Source organism: Athalia rosae, chromosome 2 (genome assembly GCF_917208135.1).
Source record: "Athalia rosae chromosome 2, iyAthRosa1.1, whole genome shotgun sequence".
NCBI lineage: Eukaryota > Metazoa > Arthropoda > Insecta > Hymenoptera > Athaliidae > Athalia > Athalia rosae.
The window spans coordinates 24,120,965-24,142,721 of record NC_064027.1 but is presented as its reverse complement, the minus strand read 5'-3'; the positions used below and the strand labels follow the sequence as shown (position 1 = coordinate 24,142,721).

Genomic DNA, 21,757 nt, shown 5'->3' with positions numbered 1-21,757 from the left:
GTAAAATAAAATAAATATATAAATTGAATAATAAATGAAATTGGAATGAACGACGACGACGACGACGACGACGAAGAGCTGTCTGCCGTTATCGTAATGAATGAATAATTATATTTGACGAACCTGTCGACGTTCTCCAGAATCATATCGTCTCCATAATTTTCCGCCGCGGTACCGTGGTGAAAGTATTTCCCCGAAAACCCCAAGTTGAATTTGAACCCCGGCACCAACGCTTGAACTCTCTGCTGAGTGGCGAGCAGTGCCAAAACGTCGTCCTTCTTCAATCGCGTTCCTTTCTCCCCGACGAATATGTCGTCAACGTCCACCAGGATCATCCGGTTCAAACTGAGACTCAGCTGGCCGTGAGATAGGTAGGACAATGAATCGAGTAGCAAAAGTTTATGGAGCCAAAATCTAAGACCTCCGCCGAAAAGCACCCTCTGAATACCATCGAATCGTCCGTGATCCTGCAAACCAAAATAAGTATGAAAAAATACGAAATCAGATTAAAATAACGTGATTGATTATCCCCTGTTCAATGACTCGGGGGGGTTGGGTAGATAGAACGAAACTTTGCACCGTTCGCAGTATATACGTACTTTGATAAATATAGTCAGTCGAACGGAAGGATTATCGGAAGATCGGAAATTGGCCTACACGGTATGATTAAATCGAGCGTGATTTTGTAATGTTATTCAAAAGATAAGAGAAGGAAGGGGATTACCAGTCGGCAATAAACAATAATAATCAGATTGTTGTATAGAGAATCGTTAATCGTGCGTACGTCCATTTTTCGGGGTATATAGACATACCCCTATTCTCCGAAAGGATAGAGGGCTCGTAATTAAATCGTATGCAATCAGCCGTAGGGCAGTTCATTAAATTAATGAGCAATGGAACGAAATGCGCCATTAACGTCTATTAGAACTACAAATTTATTTCCCTATTATAGCTACATGTAGAGTATGCTCACTCCGGACGCTGTGTTTTTTTTATCTGTAAATTCGAATGTAAATTTTTTTAATAACAGAGAAAAGAGAACCAAAAAGAATCGAATGCGGATTATCGATATGTATTAACGTTTCAGAATTAGAACGTTCAACGATAGCTGTAATAAAGTAGAAAACATCCAAGTGATCCAGAATTAATATCGCGAATTGAATCGACATTCGTTTCGTTTTCGCCCCGTTCGAACGTATATCGTTTTTCATTACGTATTTACGCGAAGTAACCACGAAACTCCAAACGAACAAACATCAATTCTGAACATTTCAACTTTTATGAAATCCGATAGATCTGTGATGAAATTTATATTCGAAAAAATATCAATTGTCTCGTATTAATATTCGAATCCGTTAAAACTCTGTATCGTTCATACTGTGGATATTAAATTAAAATCGACGATAAAACATTTATAGAAACATACAAGTAAATGAGGCAACAGTTATCAGAGCGTATTTGATAAACGGAATATCTCATAGCTCCAGATAATCTCGAACTTTGATCCTTAGACAAAATTCTATGGCAGTCGGTCACCCTTTGAAACTAGCACTCATTGTCAGCCGCCTACTGCCCTCTTGCCCTTTATCGTTGGATGTCGCGACGTACGACGCATACGTCTGGACTTCCAACTCGTTACAAAACCTCCTCTCCATTTTATTGAGACGTAACAAGTTTGCGCAAAATTTGCAAGGTCCAGTGATTCTGGTGCGATCTAATTTGTCTGATATGGATTTCCCCTCACGTATGCCGGACGAAAATTATTGAAATGGTTTGAAAATTTATGTATCTGGGTAGGTACCTGTATGACGGTGGCGAGAGGACTTTTGTTCGTTGGAAGATCAAAGGTGGACCTATAGGCCCAAGCCAAGGGTTCGTATGTGCTATGATTAGCTCGAAAAATTGTCCAATCACCACCCGGTAGTGGTCCCCAAGCTGTTTCACCGGCTCTGGTTAATCGCAAGATCGGAGAAGCGGCGTTGAGCTGCGCGTCCTGAAAATAATAAGAAATATTTTCCATTACGTATCAGGTAAGTAGGTGAAGTATAATCCTTTGAAACTATCCATCGCACGTAGGTTAAGAGCGTGCGCGAACACAGCTTGTCGTTGTGATAATGAGCTACGGCATCAGCAACAACTGTTCAATTCAGACACGTTTCAAACCTATTATTAGCAATATTTCAAGACTGGTATATTGTTGTATTATACGTATTACATACTTGAGGATATATGTATGCATGCCCACGCGCTATTTACTTAACTGTACGCGAAGTATAATATACTTTACTAATATACGCGTAATTCTTTAAACGCGACAATCCAACTTGAGATAAAAACCTTGGCGGCACATTCTCTTATTGCTCGGTATTGTATGCCGCATGAAATAAGATTCTTATGATATTTCAAAAAGACTGCGGTACAAAAGCGAGGAAAAAACAAGATGATTAAACGAATAAATTTTATAAGTAAAAAGTGCCGTTTGTCGAAAAGTCATTGTACATAAAGTGGGCGGATACGTACGTTAATTCATATTACATACATGCACAATCACGTGAATGAAGTTAAAAGAGGATAAGCTGAAAGCGCGGAAGACCCTGAGCGAACTTTTTTTTTCAGTTAGAAAGATCAGAGACGTCCTTTTCTTCGAATGCAGAATTTTTTCTTCTCCCTGTACCAAACTCTATACTTTATATGCCATATCCTACAATATGAATAATCGAGTTTAATCCTTGAGTGGCGCACAGAAGGGATTTCGCGGTTGTTCGAGAGAGTGTACATAAATTTTTGGTTCGTTTGATCGCAAGTAGCACGAGGCACAGTACGGGTCATCCGTTTTTATCTCTGATTTAGTTTTTTTTTTTTTTTTCTTGTTATTTGTTCTTTTATAGCGAGAGGATTGTCAAATGTGCGTGCACCCGTACACGTACATGCGTAATACAGCAAAGAATCCCAAGATTAGGAAGCTTCGGGACAGGGTAATACGGGGTAGTTGCTTTGAAGCAAAAGAATCAGATCGAATTGTGAAAACGTAAAGAAGTGAAAAACCGTGCGGAATAAGGGTAGGCTGACCTTTAACTTGAGGTTCGTGTGTATGAAGAGTGGAAACCCCTTGAGTTGAGCCCCGACTAAACTCTCCTCTCCTGGGGGAGCGAATCCAACTATACCGACTGAATACTCTCTGCAGTATTTATCTAGCAGTTCTCGATTCCATTTGTCCATTTGCAGATACTTGTTCAAATTTTCAAAGACTAGAACACCGTAACGGCCTTTGTCCAGGTTCGTCAACACCGGCAGAGATTTCCCGGCGACCTCCACCTTGTACCTGAAAAAATCAAACGGAAAATCGTGGTTTAATAAAATTAGTATCTCTGCCTGGGTGGCGGTTCAAAGCATGTTTGTGACACAATTGCGGTGTAAAGACCCATGACGCAACTGAAGTATACGGTTGTGTAACGCAGTGTTCAGATTAACTGATTACACGCTCAGATTCCTGCAGTTTCAGGTCTAACCCGGTCTTGTACAACGCGGTGTCGTTAGCGCCGTTAATTATTGCTATACCAGTTTCGCTTCCAAACTACCACCACGCGTTGAACAGCCCACCTATTCCTAGCTGCTGCTACACCCCCTGTTCAGAGCATTACAATTAGCGAAGAGGATAGATATGTGTGTTTGGTAACTTCTCTTTTCTTTTTTTTTTTTTTTTTTTTTTAATTTGCGTCCGGCATAATCATTTTTCCTTTTCCCGTTACAACTTAATGTTACGAGAAACATGTTACATTCAAGTATATCTTTACAAATTAATTGCAATGTCCGTTACAACGTTTGCATGATTATGTTTGCCCTTACAATTCATAGGCTAGTTACACAAATAAAATGTTTTTCTACGTTGCCTCAGTCCCGTCTTGAAACATTTTTTGTTCATTGACATGGTATTTCTTCCAGGAACAGTTGTAACATCATCGACAACGTAGATTTAATCCGATGCAATGATTCAATTAATTATGCGCGTTCATAAAAATTTCGAGATATTTCTAGGATTCGAACCCCGAGCCTCGCTAACACGGAGCGAGCACCTTGTCGCTGTGCTGCGGTAGCACCGACGTGAATACAACACAGACCACTCCATGAAATGGTGATCGATGAGCGATAAAACAGTTTATAATTTTATCTGTGGAAAGAGGAAAGAAAGGATAAAAAATGAGTGAATATATAAATAAGGTTTTCGTGAGAACTATATCTTCAATGTGCAATATTATTTATTGAAAATATTTTCCCACCGTTTTCACGGAGGAGATTAAATTTGCCGAGCAAATCTGAATAATAGAACCGTTGCAACCGTTGCAGCTACGGCGCATACTCAATTATTTATATAATCTTAACACACGTGTGTAATGCAAACAAGAGATTACGGTCTCGTTTCGAAGAGCAGTCACGCGACCATATAGTGTGTAGTCGTGTATTATAGTTCGATGTACAACATTCCACGTTAATAATCTCATATAAAGCGAAATGTGTTTTGCATTCGAAACAATGTGTGAAACGGGAGAGAGAAAGAGAGAAAGAGAGAGAGAAAGAGAGAGAGAGAGAGAGAGAGAGAGAGAGAGAGAGAGAGAGAGAGAGAGAGAGAAATATACCAGAAACGTATGTACGTGGGTGGGTATATAACTGCTGAAAAATACATGTACTCACTAATGCACCTCTCTCCCCATCACATGCCATTTTCACCTTTATATTATTCATTCCCTCTTTCTAATGCATATATTATTATATTTCTCACCATATCTGTTCACCATAATATATACCCTGGATTAAATTCATTTGACAACCCTCCCCCCCCCCTCCCATTCTCCCTCTCTTCAGCCTCCCGCAACCCCCGCAAAAGTTATCAGTTTCCTAACTTCCTACAACACATTCGCTCTTCGCGAGAAACCGAACGCTCCATTCGATCCCGTATATGGCCGTGGCAGTTGTGTACTGGAATTAATTTTTTCCTTTTTTCTATTTTTTGATCGTTCAAACGATTCTCTTTTTCCTTCGTTCTTTTTCGGTTCTATGTTAGATCAAACACAATAACGAGCGATCGGTATACCATATCTGCAGGTATCCGTAAAAATTGGAGCGCGACCCAGTTTGCGCCGTTAATTCTAACTACCATAATTGCAACCAGTTTAAAACGAAAACTACGTGAAATGGTGATTGAAAATCAGTAGCCCGGTAGGTAGGTAGGTAGGTACGTACGTACTTGCATCTGGTTGTACCGGTGACGATGCCGGTGGTGTTGTTGCACCAACACACGCGTAGAATGGAATTCTGCTTCTGTATTACAGGTGACATATGTCATCGAGAGTCCACAAATTGTACACCCCGGTATATACCATTGCTAATTAGTAATCACAAAATAGGTATAACATGCGGGCGCATGGTAACTATACGTACACAGGTGAATATATAGAGCTAATCGCGTATATTTCAAACTCATTCACTCGCGTTTAATCGATTGTTGTTAACGCACACGCCGTATTATATGCACATATGTACCTACCAACCGGCTCGTGGACCGAAATGAACAACAAGAGTTCGTACGATGCAACGATTTTGCGTATACTCAACGTAGCTCAATTACCTCGTCAATTACCGGGCGGAAAATATCCGGAGAGATGTTGGTGCGGTAATCTTCAACTTCTGGATAACTGAGAGAGCGAAAAACTAACTTTGCCTAGGCTTACTTAGATGGTTGGAAAAGTTTTCTCTTTCAACTTTTACTTTTGTCTTTTTTAATCTGTTTCTTCTTTTCTACTTTTACCTAACGTCTTTTTTCTTATATACTTTTATTTCGGCGTTGCATGAAACTCTCGGTGAAACTTCACTTTCCAGAAAACGAATAACCTACGCATCGTAAAAACCGAAAAATTTGATTTTCATGTCGAATTGTTAGGTGGGCGTTGCGTGTAACGCAGAAAATTGAAATGAAAAATTGGAAAAACCTTCGACGCAGAAATAAAATTGAAATGAATAATGATACGCACAATTGACGAACGGGATAGCATACGTGATGAGTAAATAATATATGTATTAATACACGTAGAATATAAAGAAAGCACGAAAATTAAATCCTCTTGTACCGCGGTTGCCGCGGGCATCGTTTTTCATCTCTTGACCCAGAGTTTCTTCTACATTATTTCTCCGAATGATATATGCGGATACAGGATTTTTTTCTTTTTTTTTTTTTCCTCTTATCAAAAATCACGCAAGTAAAGCGAAATTTTCACATCAATACCTGTACCTCATATTATCGATCGACGTTCATTTCAGCCATGTCTTTATGTGCATGTATTATGTGTACGTACATATACTTATTTATTTATTAATGAACGGTTACAACTATATGATTAGTTTGTGCAGTTGGTCGGAAACTCGAAACCCTTATGCGCGTGCATAGGTGAATATATAAACATGTATACACAAGCATATTACACATATGTATAACATCGATAGTGAATGAACAGCTGCAATTAAATCAGCCGCATTTGGGTTTCATGAATATAATATTTAATATAATATCATTTGAAATTGTAATTCTGATTAAAACGAGCCTAGATATACAAGCGCGTATAACCAACCACCTGCAACGCCCGGGGGTACAACTACACGCCTACTTTAATTTTCTTTCTAATTGATCGTCGAAAGCTTCGGATTACGTATATCCCCGTCCTGAAAATCTAGATTTCAAACGAGCGTTCCTGTACTCCCTGCACATACCTATACCTGCGTGCGGTAGATGTGCTTTCGTCTCGCCACATCTTTGATGTAAAATGTTTGAAACGTGAAACTCTGCGAAATTTTCCTCTTCAAAGTCCATCCTCTCCTTCCTCACTTTCTTACTTACTTGCGCTGAGATGAACCTCATTTCAAATTTGTAGGCGGATATAGCGTGATAAACTTCGTTCGACTCTACATTTTACATTATATAGGTATAGGTAGTTTGTACATTCACTCGATACTGCAAATTGCAAAAAAAAAAAAAATAGGAATAAAAAAATTTCTCATACAAATATCGTAAAAAAACTAGGTGAAAGATGTGATTGCATAAAAAAAATCGAGCGTATAAAAAAACGAATAAAAATGAAAGTAACTATGAGGACGGTCTTCTAAAATACGTAAAGTATAGGTATATCTTCAGTTCGGTCGTTGAGAATTACGTAATAGAAGAACGAGTCGTGTATACCCAAGTATGAAAAAGTGGAGCATGTAATATGAAAAATTCGGAAGTAAAATGGAGCGTCCGAAAAAATCTTTTGTTAGATGCGGACCGCGAGATCGCATCTACACATATTGTGTGCGTATATAGGTACCACACACACACACGCATCCGCATTTATAAGTATATCTTAAGATGAAATCTAATTTGAAAGGATCTCACCAGCGGTGCGCGGATCATCCGTATACACGTTTGCATTGTGCCATGCGTTTACAGGGTACGAACCACGTCCATCTGGACGTCCGGGTATTGTCAAGATTTTTCTAAAGCCCCGCCAAGTATTCTTTTCTCATACTGTGCACACGTATACCTTTTACCGCAATGAAAGCTTTCCGTATGAATTACACGCTTGTAATACCCATCGCACAAAACTAATATCATTATCCCGAAAAACGGGGACAAATTAATAATTAGCTCATCTCGGTGCAATAACTGCACACGTTTGACGCGAAAAGGGAATATAAAAAAAGGAGCGAAGAGAAGGAGAGGGTGGGAGAGCGAGCGATAATAACACGACGTTTGTTCTCTACTCCGAATTAGCGATGCAGATGAGAGGGCGGTCGTCTGATGTTTGTTGGGGGACGAAAAATGAAACAGAATTGTGAAATAAAAATAGAATCAACGAAAAACAAAAAGAAAAACAAAAAAATTCAAAATTACGACCTCGAACACGAATTATAGAGTTCAAATTTTACACCACGCGAAGCGCGGTAGCCAATATATAGGGTGGGAAATCCCCTCACCTCGTACATTTCTAACCGTTAGGAAAAGGACGTAACATGAATTTTTATGAAGTAGGTACCACCATACGGGTACGCCGAGGAAGATGCGAGAAGAGCGGGTCGAGAGAGCGGGTGAGCGAAAGAGTGGAGGATGGGAAAAAAAGTGCGCGAAAAAGAAAAAGAAAAAGAAAAAGAACAGGAAAGAGAAAAGAGGAGATATGTAAAAGGAGAAGCTCGAACAATGTTATAGGTAGAGTACGTAGGTATAAGACCTGCGGGAATTATTCATGAATGAATTCCTTCTACATACCAACCAATGTTCTAAATATACTTTTAGGCTTCATCTCCGAATTTGAAATCATATGCCACCCTCTCTTTTTACTCTTTTTACGTAGCGCGTGATATATACCTTCCCTCTTTTCCGCTGCTGTTGCTGATCTCCCATGCACATATTATAGCCACCGTCGCTCGTGCCATATCACATCAAGGCATCGGAGCAGCCTCCTTTGTAAATGAAATATAAATTGAATTATCATACATGCGTAATTCTTTCTTTTTTTTCTTCGTTTCTCTTCTTTTATTTTTGCTTTTGCACTGCAGCTTCCGCAGCACCCGCGCCGCCTCTCGACTCGTTTCGTTTCGTTCTTAAAATGAGAAGTAATAAAACCCCCTGCCCTTTATATGTATTCATGAATATGCACTACCTGGTTGTAAATTTAATGAACTGAATACATTTCTTCCAACTTTATGCTACCTAAAGCACATCGTCGATGCCGCATGTGTGCGAAACTATTCCTAAGTAGGTTAGATATGTGACACGTGAATTTACAGTAATTGTTGAATACGAATTACTTTTCTCCTTTCTGTCAACGCGAAGTTTGCACAGGTGCTAAAAAAATGGTTTAACCGTAACGCGAAGAAAATTTTTTTTTTTTGGTTTTTTCTTTCTCCTTAGCATTTCGCACATCGGACGGTTGTATGTGTGTCAGGTATATCGTCGGTATTCCGCACACTTCGTCGCTCGAGGTTGGGCTACGCGTATACCCTCGGTATAACAAACGTAATAATGTACTGTAGCACCCAAATTTGTAAAACCCGGGGGATGATGGGTAACCACCCGTAGAAATTTTATTTACCTTGTGGAGGGGACGTGTTGCGTGAAGCTAAATGTAAGAGAAAAGAAAATAAAAAGTAAAGAATAAAGTAAAAAATACAAGGAAAAAAAATACTGAGCCACGGAAAAAGCTTGTTGCGGAAAAATGAAATAAAATAAAATACTTCGGTATCCCTTTGGCTCAAAGAAAATCTTATAACGAGCACACCCCGCAGTTTCGTTTCTCTCGTTCTTTTCTTTTGATTAATTTTTTAATTCCGCTTTTCTCTTTCTTCAGTTTCTATCGAACATGTTCATTCATAGTGACTGTATATATCTGACGTTCATAGATACCCACGTCTAATATAATCTGAGGTATATGTTTTAATTTGCCTAAAATTTTTGAAATTAATCAGTTATATAACATAACGTGGAAGCGTTTTAACGAGACGTTATAGTCATTATCGTGGTTTATCCGTTCTCTATTTACTCGCTTCATAAACGTATCGTTAGTCTACCTAACGCGTTGGTATGTTACCTGTATATACACGTAGGTACGTATACTAAACCTAAAACAGGCAGTAGGTATTACAGGCCGACCTAATTTGCTTTTCGTCTTAATTGGATATATGTTACCTGTGTTACCCACAATAGACGACGACCACCATCGTGTCCCGGGCAACGCCACAAGCTAGGCAAACATACGTTATACCTGCACGTACGTACGCCTACGGTATATAATAAATATTCACGCGCTATAGACGACGTAAAAAAAAATCTATATAGACTGTGAAACATGGCCGCCGATGCCTATAAATACGATTTTGGTATACAGCTTCGAGTAATTGTATCTGTTCATTTTCTGAAGGGTCGGCGAATTTCCGAACGGAGACTCGTCGTTTCTTTCCAGCCGAAACTTGGTATCTCTTTGTAGAAACAAGTTGCGTCGGACAACGTTTCGGATAATCGACGTTTCGGATAACATAACCGAAGTCCTGATAATCAACGCTCCGCCGTATTATACGTAACTATCCATACATAATATAGCTAGGGGTAATTAAGTTGAGCTGCAGCTCAGTTCAAACTCGGTATATAAGCGCGGTGGAAATACATAGATAAAGCGGTAGGGGATGAATTAATGATGTGTATAAAGAGCCGCGGGAAGATGAACGAGTTTCGAGGATATATAGACCCTTAATATCGCTGATTTCAATGTCTTCCATCTCTTCTTACCGTTCTATATTCCATTCTATTCTATTCCATTCTATTCTATCCCGTCTTACTTTATTCTCTACACCATTCGACGTGCGCGCTTCTTTCATCACCTTCGACGTCTAACCTTTTCAGTGTTCACCGTTCGCCAGATATGATCAAGGAGAAATTTATCCGGAGTGCATTTATATAATATATATATAGATATACAACCACGATATTATACTATGTGCGCATACATGTATATACATCCCTATGTACTTCGTTGCAGATATACCTGTAGGGGTAGAAGAAGCCCCTGGCCAAAAGGACTTTATCAATCGTCGGCGAGTTACGCGGACAAACGCGAACGGATGAACAAGAAAAACGCGGAGTGGAATATTATCCGATCCGTACGAAAAAAGCTCTTTGTACGTCGAGTAAGCCCTCGATTCGAATCGAATGATAATTGAGCAAAAAAACATCGATACCGGGCATTTGTCTGGAACGAGGTAAAGCTATTAGGGAAAAACCGCTACTTCGTGTTAGCGTCATGCGTAGAGTGACAAAGATGAAATAAATCCACCTAGGTGGTACGTAGGTACGTACGTAGTTTGTACCGTTATGCGATGTCGGTGCCGCGGCAACGTGGTCACCGCCGGTAGACGCGACAATGAAGCTAATAAACCGGAAAACGCGGAAATAGTCAACCGACCGCATCAGATCTCCGGACCAAACCACGGCCCGATGGTGCGGTTATCTGCAGCAGGTTCGTTCGCTACTGCGTCTACAGACGAGCTACCGTGAAATAATTATAACCTGCATTGCCGCACCTGCAGTCTCCGCACACGAAATTTGCCGCTGATATAAAATAATGAACGCGTACAATATACACCACGTATACGTATATAATACGCATACATTTGCGGTAGCAAGAGAAGTGCGAGGGTTTAATGACTGGTGGATTGAGTCGAACCTTTCGACGTCGATATTGATACGAGAAAAACGAAATGAAGAAATTCTATTAAAACATATAAAACGTATAGCTAGAGTCGTAGTTAGTTTTTTCAGGTTCCAGGTATTATAAAATTTGAAAACCTGAAATCAAATTTTCAATTCTTCGCAAAAACGTTTTCTTATTCATCCGGCGCGTTCGCAGCGTTAAAATGATCCTTTCGTTTCTTTTTCTCTTTTTTTTTTTGCTTCCCTTCCGTTTTCTTTTTCCGTATCATCCTGCAGCGATAAGGTATATATACATGCCACACCGATCGTTAACGATGGGTGACTAGCTTGATTTGGCGAGCTGACGAATTAATTAAGGGTTACTGCGGTAGAACGCCCGGGTAAATGAAAATGTGGTAAATGAATATGGACAGATATATACAAACCTATATACATGTAAACTTACAGATCATACCTCGCATATCCATCGAACGATGTATGGAAAAATCGTAACAAGTTATCAAAAAAAGAAAGAGAGAAAAAAGACGCCGCGAATTCGGGTGTAGAAAATAATGTGATTTCTCGTAGGGTAGAAAAAGTACAAAAAAAAAAAAGTCCATACACCTACTGCATATATACGGGTATCGAATTTTATCGAATAAAGCAAAATCAAATGAAGCCATTGTATGAATACATGTGTACAGGTACATACATAGTAGCTGTACTATAGATCTGCTAATGGGCGGTACAAGTTTTTCCGTGGATATAGGGAGTAGGTATATAAATAATCCCGACGGGGGGGGGGGGGGGTGGGCGTGGGGTGGTAGTGTCAGCGGTGGTGTCGGATCGAATCGTTGCTCGAGCATTGGATAATGCTTTGGAAAATGTAGATGACATCGCGGGTACACCGGGGTGGGAAAAATCCCGGGTAGAGAAAGTTGATAGGAGAGTCAGATCCGCGCATGGGGTTAATTCGAGAAGTGAAATCAACCCGGCTCTATTCCACCTACACACTGCACCGCTGGGTTGACGCTTCAACGACACATGCGAGAATAGGATTCCATATAGAAGAATTAAAAACAAAAAGTGAATGAAATAGAAATAAATCAAAATAAACGAATAAATGTAAAAAGAATAAAATAGAAAAATAGAAAAAGGTTTCTCTTTTTTTTTTTTCCTTTTTCTTTCGGAATAATAAAAAAGTTTCTTCGTTTATTTTTCGACTATATTTCTACACTATGTGTGTACGCGTATACCTATACATACCGCAGCAGCTTCGACGCAGAACTATATTATATACGTGTGCGTATATATAGTTATACACTTTTACATACAACGTGAACGGGTGGATGGAGCCAAAAAAAGAAAGAAGGAAAACGCGTTTTATGTGTAGGTGTAATAGGCCGTAGGCTGTGTAGCGTTGGCGAGAAACGAAAAAAGTTCAAAAGTCGATAGAACTTGGCGAAATTAACCCTCTTCCGGTTTTTAGGTGGTTCGCCGAGGTATAGCCGTATACCTACTATGTACAGCGGGTGGGTAATTCGTATGTATGGATAAAGTAGCTTCGTCGAGGTGGAAAAGCGGGACTTTGTTGGTGCAATATAAGGGGGGGGTGGTGGGGGTGGTGGGGGGCAACGCGGGTTGCTCGTATAAACGTTGCTGTTGCCGCTCCGTTCCCAACGCGTCAATTATAGCGGTAGCTAGAGAAACCCTGAAGGGATTATTAGGCGAAAACCACGAGGGATATTAGGTCGGTCAAGGTAATTTACCAATGGTTTGAAATGCCAAAAGATTTAAGTTCCCGTAGTGAAACGAGTCAGCCGCTCACCCGCTCGCGGATTCCTCCTACCCTCGTTTTGCACGGTTCCGCCGGTTACACGTACCGTTTTTCGGGAAAACTGGCTCTGCAGCGGGCGGGTGAAACCTTTAAAATGGCTACGGAGAAGAGGTTTCTCGATTTATTTGGGGTCTCTTACGGTGATTATCTTAACGAATGCGTTACACCCGTTCAGCAACGGGCGCGTTCAACATTAATACGTGTACGACTCTACCCTAGCCGCCTAGCCGGCACCAACTTTTCTAGCGGTTTACGGACTTGCGGTCCGACCTTTTCACCCTATACTATACTAGAACAAATTCACAATTTATAAAATTAGAATTATCTTGGAATTGTTACAGAAACAACTAATTGCTGAAACCCCCTTATTTGTGTATGCGCACATACACCAAGGTGTTTCAGTTTTGGGCGCTACTTTTTTTTGTTCCATTGCCTACCCGAAATCTGATATTTTATATAGAAATAAAAAATATTCCCGCTGGGGGAAAAAATTCACGAGTGAATCAGAGGCTTCGCTCACCCGAAAATCCGATTTACCCGTTTAAATGACAGGGGAAATTTTTTTTTGTTCGGTTCCAACTCGATTTTTCGCTATCAAAATATTTTTTAAAACCGAAAAAGAGTTTGAAGCTTTTACAGGGCATCAAGTTTGATACAAAAATGTTCCGATGAGTCTAATCCGACCAATAGTTTTCAAGTTACAGAGCTTGAAAGGTGAGTATTGATAAAAATTGACATCAAATCCCCTGTAACTCTGAATTTATTCATCTTACATGAAAGATTAACTTCTAATAGACACTATGAGCGTTGACTGAAAGGCTCTTAAATTATCGATCTTAGGAAGTGCCATTTTTGAAGCGCGTTCATCATTTAATCCAATTAAAATGACTTCCATTCCATGTGTCTAATGATTCCATAGTAATTATTGATTGAGATTTAGATTTAATTGCTTTCAATAAACAAGTACTTTCTGAAATCAATAATACAAAAGCTTTATAGTGTCAATTATAAGTTAATTTTTTATGAAAGATTAATAAATTCGAAATTATAGGGGATTTAATGTCAATTTTCATCAATATTCACCTTTCGAGCTCTGTAACTTGAAAACTATTGGTTGCAGAGCTTACAAAGCTTGTCGAAATATTATTTTAGCGAATTTAATGTCCTCCAAAAGTTCCATATTCATTTTCCGGCAAAAAAAAAAATGTAATACCAAAATATTGAGTTGATACCAAAAAAACCTTTCCCGAATTATTTAATCGGTAAATCGAACTTTTGGATGAGCGAAGCCTCTAATTCGCTCAGAATTTTTTTGTTTTTTGGTAATTTCTAAATTATCAGATTTTCAGGTAGGAAAAGAAAAAAAACCGCCTAAAAATGAAACACCCCGATATACGCACATACATGAATCCGACTGCCGAAGAAAAATTTCTTTTCATTTTCCTGCTGCACCATAAGTTAGTTCGCACAATTTTTCTATTTCGGTCAACCATTTTTTCTATCTTTATTTTTCTTATCTCCTCGGTAAGGGAATTCGAGAATCGCCGACGTTGTCGGAGGTGAGGCAGAAAGAACGAACGAACGAACGAACGCCGTCGGTTCATCCCCTAAGGTATTTCAGTCGCGAAGGTTGCCTCATCTATCTAGCGAGCAAGATACGCTCTCGAGATCGTTTGCCGATGTAGCAGATATAATATCGCACAACGGCCTGTGTTATCGATTATGAAATTGCTCTGGATACAAAGCAAAATGGTTCTTGAATTATCAGTCCGTGACCAAGCTACTCTTGCACCAAGTACGAGCCCGCAGTGGTGCAAACTGCAGAAGCCGGAAGCACGAGTTTATCGTACGCATATAATACAATAGCTATGTATACACCGCTGTGAAACCATATATACGAGCTTTATAATCCGAAATATAATGAATCGCATGTTATGATACCCCTGAATTATTATTATCATCTGATTATCGGACAGATTTAATGAATATATGTACAGGATACGGATGATCCTTTTACACCCGGCACGCACGTAAAACACTTTGGTAAGTCCAGGATGAGCGTGGTGATTAATTTTCGTATATATAGCTCGAATAATTCAGTTATAAAGAGTAATCAGTTCGTAATCAGATTTTTGAGAAACATTCTCAAAGAATTTAGACCCTGACTCAATTGAGGATTGTAAAAAGATGATGTCGGGTGTGTACGACGATAGTGGGTATAAAAAAAATAAATATTAATAAAAGAAAGAGGAAAAAAAAAAAAAGAAAGGTAAGTTACGATAACGAGACTCACTTTATCCTGTTATAGACGAGCAACTCAGCTATTTCCCGCCCTAACCTTGAGTACAGGGTTTCAACGAAGACGAGGACTTTGGGGTCGATGCGTAACCGAGCTTCGCTGCGATGGTCCGGAGCTGCTGGTAATCTGGTGGCTCCTCGAAGGGTCGAACATCTTATAGCGGGCTCCGGTCTCGTGTCTCTGTGTATGAGGCTGAAACAAAAATCGTCATTATTATTTATTTATATTTCTTTCCTTTTTCATATAGATTTAAATTAGGCAGAGAGGGCATATCGTACGCGAGCTCGTATCGTAACGTCGAGAATTGGACAATCGTAGTGTAGCCAAAACGGTGGGGGCTTCTAGATTTCCTGCACTCTCGAAATACGCATAGACAGATATTGGCATTCATTGGGGGATTAAATTGCTCGCCAACGCCAGAGATTTGTATAAAATTATACTATAACGTCACACGTACATATATTACGGGTATTGTCAAAGTTACTGCAGCGACGCAGTTCACGGTATAGGTGAGTCGCGTTTCCATGAAACAGACAGTACAGGTAGTGCACGTACCACCTGTACATCGTACAGGGTCGGATGTATGTGGGGCACATTCTTGGATAAAAATCGCGAACGCGAGGCGTACGTATAACGTACATACCTCGTACTCATTGGATTTCGCTTGAATTAAGCGTTCGAATATACTGCAGGTGATTTGAAAAGGCGTTCATAAATCGAATAGAAATCTTACCAGCTATGAGCATGATCTGGATAGAGATATATATATACGTACGAAGCGGAAGCTCAAAGGGCGTATGTGAAGGGTATGGGGAAAATTTCTACCGTCGCAGGATACGTACGTCTGCAATTTCCGGTGAGAAGAGAAATCAACTTTATTTCAGATCTATGTATACATCAAATACGACGACGTGTACAGGTAAATACTCGAGACACAGAAGAATCTTCGAGTGAAAAATTTCCAATGGCGCATTAGCTCCGCACCGGAACAAACAAAAACAAAGAAAAGAAAGAAGGAAAGAGAAAAAAAACAACCCGCACAGGGCATCCCTATTGCACGGAACGTCGGATACGCATGTGCATGTATCCCCCGTGATCCCAGGGGGTCGCATAAAAGCATAAATATGCCACGGTTACTATATACCCGACGCACTATACCGTTTCAGGCTTACCTCATCTGCACGCTATTACGTTTGTTTTATGCCGCAGTTAGCATCGTGCATAATTCTACCGCCGTGTACCGGTGTAATATAGAGATACATCAATAGAATGCACATTGCACATGTATATCACACCGCGCACCGCAAACTCCGATGATTAACGATTGGATACGGCGGTTTATTTATATTCGTTATACGAATTAAATGTGAGCTTTGAAATTTTACACCGATAAACTCGCAGGATCGTCGGGTGCTTCTTCACAATATTTGTATACGCGAAAAAAAATTAAGTAAATTTGTAGAAAAATCTGTAACAGTGAACGTGTTCGAGTCTGATAAAGATTATCAAGCGAATCGAAGATAACTCGCAGTTTCCTTTGGCTCCGCGTAGCTTCGGTATATGTGGTATACGTATATATTGTACGTGTATATATATATATATATATATATATGTCAATACTAGGAAGGTGGAGGAATTCAATTAGCGTAGAACTCGCGTTTCAGCTTCGGAAGAAGGACGGACCTCTCGGTGAGGTCAACCATGAAAGAATTATGGAGATAATTAGAGGAAAAGTTTGTAAGGACTATAACTCCGTAACAAACAGTGTATAGGTATACGAACCCGTTCCCCCTTTACCTTCGACCTTATCCTTCAATTTTTCTTCTCTTTTTCCATAGATTTACCCGCACATCTATACATATACCGAATCCTTCGCACGCGGTATGCGCTCGGAGTTCGAGTAAACCTTATCGTATAAACTCCGTGGCTTGGCGTGAGTTCCAGACGTTAACACGCAGATTATCGCCGCAGACAGAGTCGTCGGTTCCCGGAATAGGTAAAACGGTGATACAGCGATATCGATATACGACCCCCCCGCCCCCCCGCCCCCCCGCCCTACGCTACTTCGTCATCGTTGAATCGATTTTCCTTCTCCATGGAACGAATAAATGAATACAATGAAATGAAAAAATACGTATAATAACAACGCGTGGATACGTAGGAAACGTGACGCCGTACGCTGCGCGTGCAATTATTCTGATTAAGATTTTGCTTTTGTATGAATGTTCAGAACCCGGGGAGCTTATGTGAGGTGATACGATAGTTTAATTATTTTATAGCCGCATCGGGTAGAGGCGACTCGAATAACGAGATTTCGCTTCTACGGTACTCGTAATACGCAACGTTTATCACGAGCGCAACCATCGCCTCGTCCGTCTCCGCTTCTCCTCGGTGTACAAGATATTGTTACACCCGATGCTCGGAAATGCGAATGATAATTGCGACCCGCATTCACCACTAATAGTGATTGTCTGATAATTAGTGCTCCGACAAAGTTGCGAAAACTGTTTTGTCGCCGTCTATACCGCCGTAATTACGTAGACAATCGGAGATTGTAGCCTCGCAATAATAATCGCGATAAAATTTTATCTGGCGAAAAAAAAAGGCTCCGACAATATTTTCGGTACATGGTGCGGAACGATACGTGTCCCTTACGGTATCACGTGTAAATTTCACCTGAGGGACTCGTCAGACGTATACACCTAGATACAAAGTGTGCAGTACGTCGTCTGATATAAGGTAACCGAATGTCCTTTCCAGAGGGTGCAGTATACCTATACAAACTCCGAAGCTAAGACATCCGCCGGTTCGCCTCGTCTTGGGTGAATAATTAATTAAATTTGGTATATCTTACTTATACCGTGCCGCGGTTTATTACACCAAGGGGGGGTACATATATGTACCTTGTATGTACATACATACGAGTGAGACGTGTGTAATAATAGCGGAACAGTAGTATCTTGTAGTTTCAGAGAATCTCTCGACTCTTCCTAGACGTACGTTGTACATAAAGGCAGGTACATATAACCATGTATATATATATACATGTACATACATTTAGAAGTATATGACACACACGCGACATTCAACCGTGGAGAACGAGAGGACTGACGTATCTCGAGTACATTTTACTGTCTGCAGCGCGATAACGAACGAAGCGCACACCGAATAAGATACAACTCTCTTTTCATAATATCACCCCGGCTCCGGTGCCGCCACCGACGCTGGGTTGCTGTGATGCTGGTATATTAAATATATATATATGTATAATAACGTTACACGTTTTCGTCAAGTTTATAATACGTATACCTATATAACCTCGCGAACGTTACGACGAGGACGTCCGACCTGTAAAATTCTGCGAGTGTAAATATACCGTATACGTATGTATATATTTATAATAAACGTGAATGACTGTAGAGACGTGCGATATTCGCTCGGCTCGTAAAAATGGCGCTTTTTGTCAATCGCGAATTCTAGGACCAGGAACCGCTTGTATACATGTTAGGTTTCCATGCGATTCGGGGTACATGAATATTCGATAATTTCGCTGCCCGACACTTATCAACTCGTCGTTAATTTATCTCGCTTATCGCGAATGTTTTACTGTAGGCGAAACGTTCGATATTATGGACCACCCAGTGTATGTCAATGTATGTATATATATATGTATATATATAACACGTTGCGGATGACGCAACCGGAAATAAATCGCAAAACGTGGTTATTTCGAGAACGGAAGTCTTCTTTGGGTTTAGAATATCTAATGCGTATGATCGTACATACGCACGGTGTACGGATATACCCAGTGTCCGAGTATACGTAAACATTCCGGCTGGACGAATGAAAATTAGAAGTGGTGGGCGAAAGTGGTGGCGCGCTATCATATAGGTGATTTGTTTGGTGATTTATTGAGCGGAGCTGTTAGCGCCGTTGCGATAAGAAGGGTTGAAACACAAACCTGATTGTACAATACAACGTTAAGCGATAGGTGTATTCATTTACTCGGGGGTTTTTCGGTCGTCGTAATATATTATTGTAATTTGAAATCAGGATATCAGATTTGTGCGCCGTGAGTTCATCTTGTTGTCACGCCATTAGGACGCGCGATATCGACGTAATTTAATACACCTTGGTGGCTTGGAAGAGAAAAAAAAGTGGTAGAGAAAAAGAGAAGAAGAATGTAATAAATATCGGTTTTTCGAGACGAGAATATAACCGTACACTCGTTGTCACTTAATACGGAGGACTGTAACATTTTTCACGCCCTAATTATACGAGCTGATTCATGATTTGGTTAATTCGGGGAAACACCCTGCTGCAGGCGCCACGAAGTTTCGCCTTTTTACCCCAATTTACTCCTAGGTTTTTTTTCCCCCTCGCGTTATCGCTTATCGCGACCAGTTAATAACATTAAATTTCATTCCCAGAACGTCTGGCATGCGTGTTTCGGAAATATCTAGATTATATGGGTATACGACGACGTGGCCCGGGCATACGATGATACCGGCCGTACTGTATATACTCGTGTCCCACCATACGTACAGGTAGTACCTGTAATTCCGTGTCCGAGGGTCATAGAAAACTTTATAAAGGGGGGGGGGAAAAGACTACCACCGAGCCGACTAGATACCGCGCTTTTTTTTATGCATATAGACGCGATCGTTTTAGCGCTTATGGAATATTGCGGTTCGTCGTTATAATCGAACAAGACGACAATACAGCGACGACGATGTATTGATCAAGCCACGCAAGATCAAATTCATACGAACGAATCCCTCAGACCCTCGTGGCTTTTGGTTAATTTTATTACCGTCATTATTCACCTTAAAAATCCAAAGATTTTGCTGATCCTTTTCATTTTTTACCTACAGGGTTGCTATACGTGCACGCGTGTGAATATATATATTTCTATGGCTACGTATGGGTATATGGAGTCTTTCCAAGATCACGCGCAATTATCACGCAATTTCGTGCAATGTGATCGTAAAATTGAACAAATATATAGTCCATGCAGAAGTAGTTCCGTATGGTCACACGTGTAATGATATTTATTTATATAGGTATAATTATATAGCGATATTATATAACAACGCGATATTCACATTTATAAAATATTTGTTTACGCTTAGGCCTTCGTTCGAATTTTTGAATTTAATATTTTTTTATTCTTTAAATTTTTTTCAAATTTTTTGGTCCACATCCTCAGCTGTGCATGAGTAATATCCGATGTGTAAAAAATTCACCGTTACAAGCCGTACGTAGTGTCGATAAAAGAGTTTTCTTCGCAAAAATTTCATTCAATTTCGAAATTTCGTCAAAACTTGGGAAAGTTTTTTTTACGGGCTCGCCCTCGTGTATAATGAGATTTGTCCTTTTCCTTTTTTTTTTTTTTTAGAAAGTTTGTTTTTCGCGACTAGAGGATTTCAGTAGAAAAAATTCCATGGAGAAGAAAAGAAAGAAAAAAAAAATAGCTGTGCTATGCGGTGTGCGAGGATCCAAGATTAATCGGGGTAATACAGCTGGTGTGTACGTATATTATAAAATTATGAAGAAAAACTTATAATATCGTCTCGATGGCTGCCGCCGCACGCCTCATAAAACTCGAAGCGTCAATACATTGGCGTGCATAAAAGTTTAGAATTGAATATAATTATCCAATGGAACGTACACCCCCTAAGAGTGACGTTCAATAATTTTCTCGTTTCGATACGCGAACCGCGTTCCATCGTATATCGTATAATAAAATGTCTAATCGACAGTTTGAAAAACAAAGAAATAAGGAGGTAGGGAAACAAGTAGATCAGGCGAAGTGAATATAGTTTCCCAACTCATTGGATATTTTATGACGTGCTTCGTGTCTCGCTAATTCTTTTTCACGTCGAGGAATATCCGCCAATCAGTTTTGATTTTATTTATATATTTTTTTCAATAGTTTAGAGTCAGGATACAGCGGAGACTGATCACTTTGCCCGAAGTGTTCACTATGCCCGGACTTCCCCTAAGCGTTCGAGATCGAACTGTCAGACACATTTCTTTCGGATTTATATCACCGGAAGTAAGAGCTCCTCTTTATATAACAATGACTGCGCGCCATGCGGCTAGCTGTTTCTAGAAATAAAATTTATTACCGATGGTCAATTTATGATCATTACATACAATAGGTATAGCGGATATTTACAGCAGTCTCACATTATGGAGATAAAATTTTTTTGCGAAAAGCTCCAGCTTTATAGCGCAACGTCAATTTTGATTTATTTTATTTCCACAACCCGCAACCGTCACCCGTTCAACGTGATACAAAAAAAAAATGTTGATCGATTAATCGAGAGTACAAGTAAATGAAAAGTTGTGTATCACGGTAAACGAACCAAAGAGAAATGAAACAAATTTCGGGCTTCTTTCTTTTTTGGTA

At 39.9% G+C, this 21,757-nt stretch overlaps 1 protein-coding gene across 1 annotated transcript in view; it reads right to left on the bottom strand.

Moving 5' to 3' along the window:
* LOC105689127 (bifunctional heparan sulfate N-deacetylase/N-sulfotransferase) overlaps positions 1 to 21,757 on the bottom strand; it is a 51,804-nt gene that overhangs the window by 5,191 nt on the left and 24,856 nt on the right. The window contains exons 3-6 of the mRNA XM_012405935.3: positions 15,337 to 15,534; positions 3,070 to 3,322; positions 1,802 to 1,993; positions 124 to 467 (exon numbers count right to left, since the gene is read on the bottom strand). Of these exons, the coding sequence (XP_012261358.2) occupies positions 124 to 467; positions 1,802 to 1,993; positions 3,070 to 3,322; positions 15,337 to 15,534 (987 nt within the window). The remainder of the gene's footprint in view (positions 1 to 123; positions 468 to 1,801; positions 1,994 to 3,069; positions 3,323 to 15,336; positions 15,535 to 21,757) is intronic.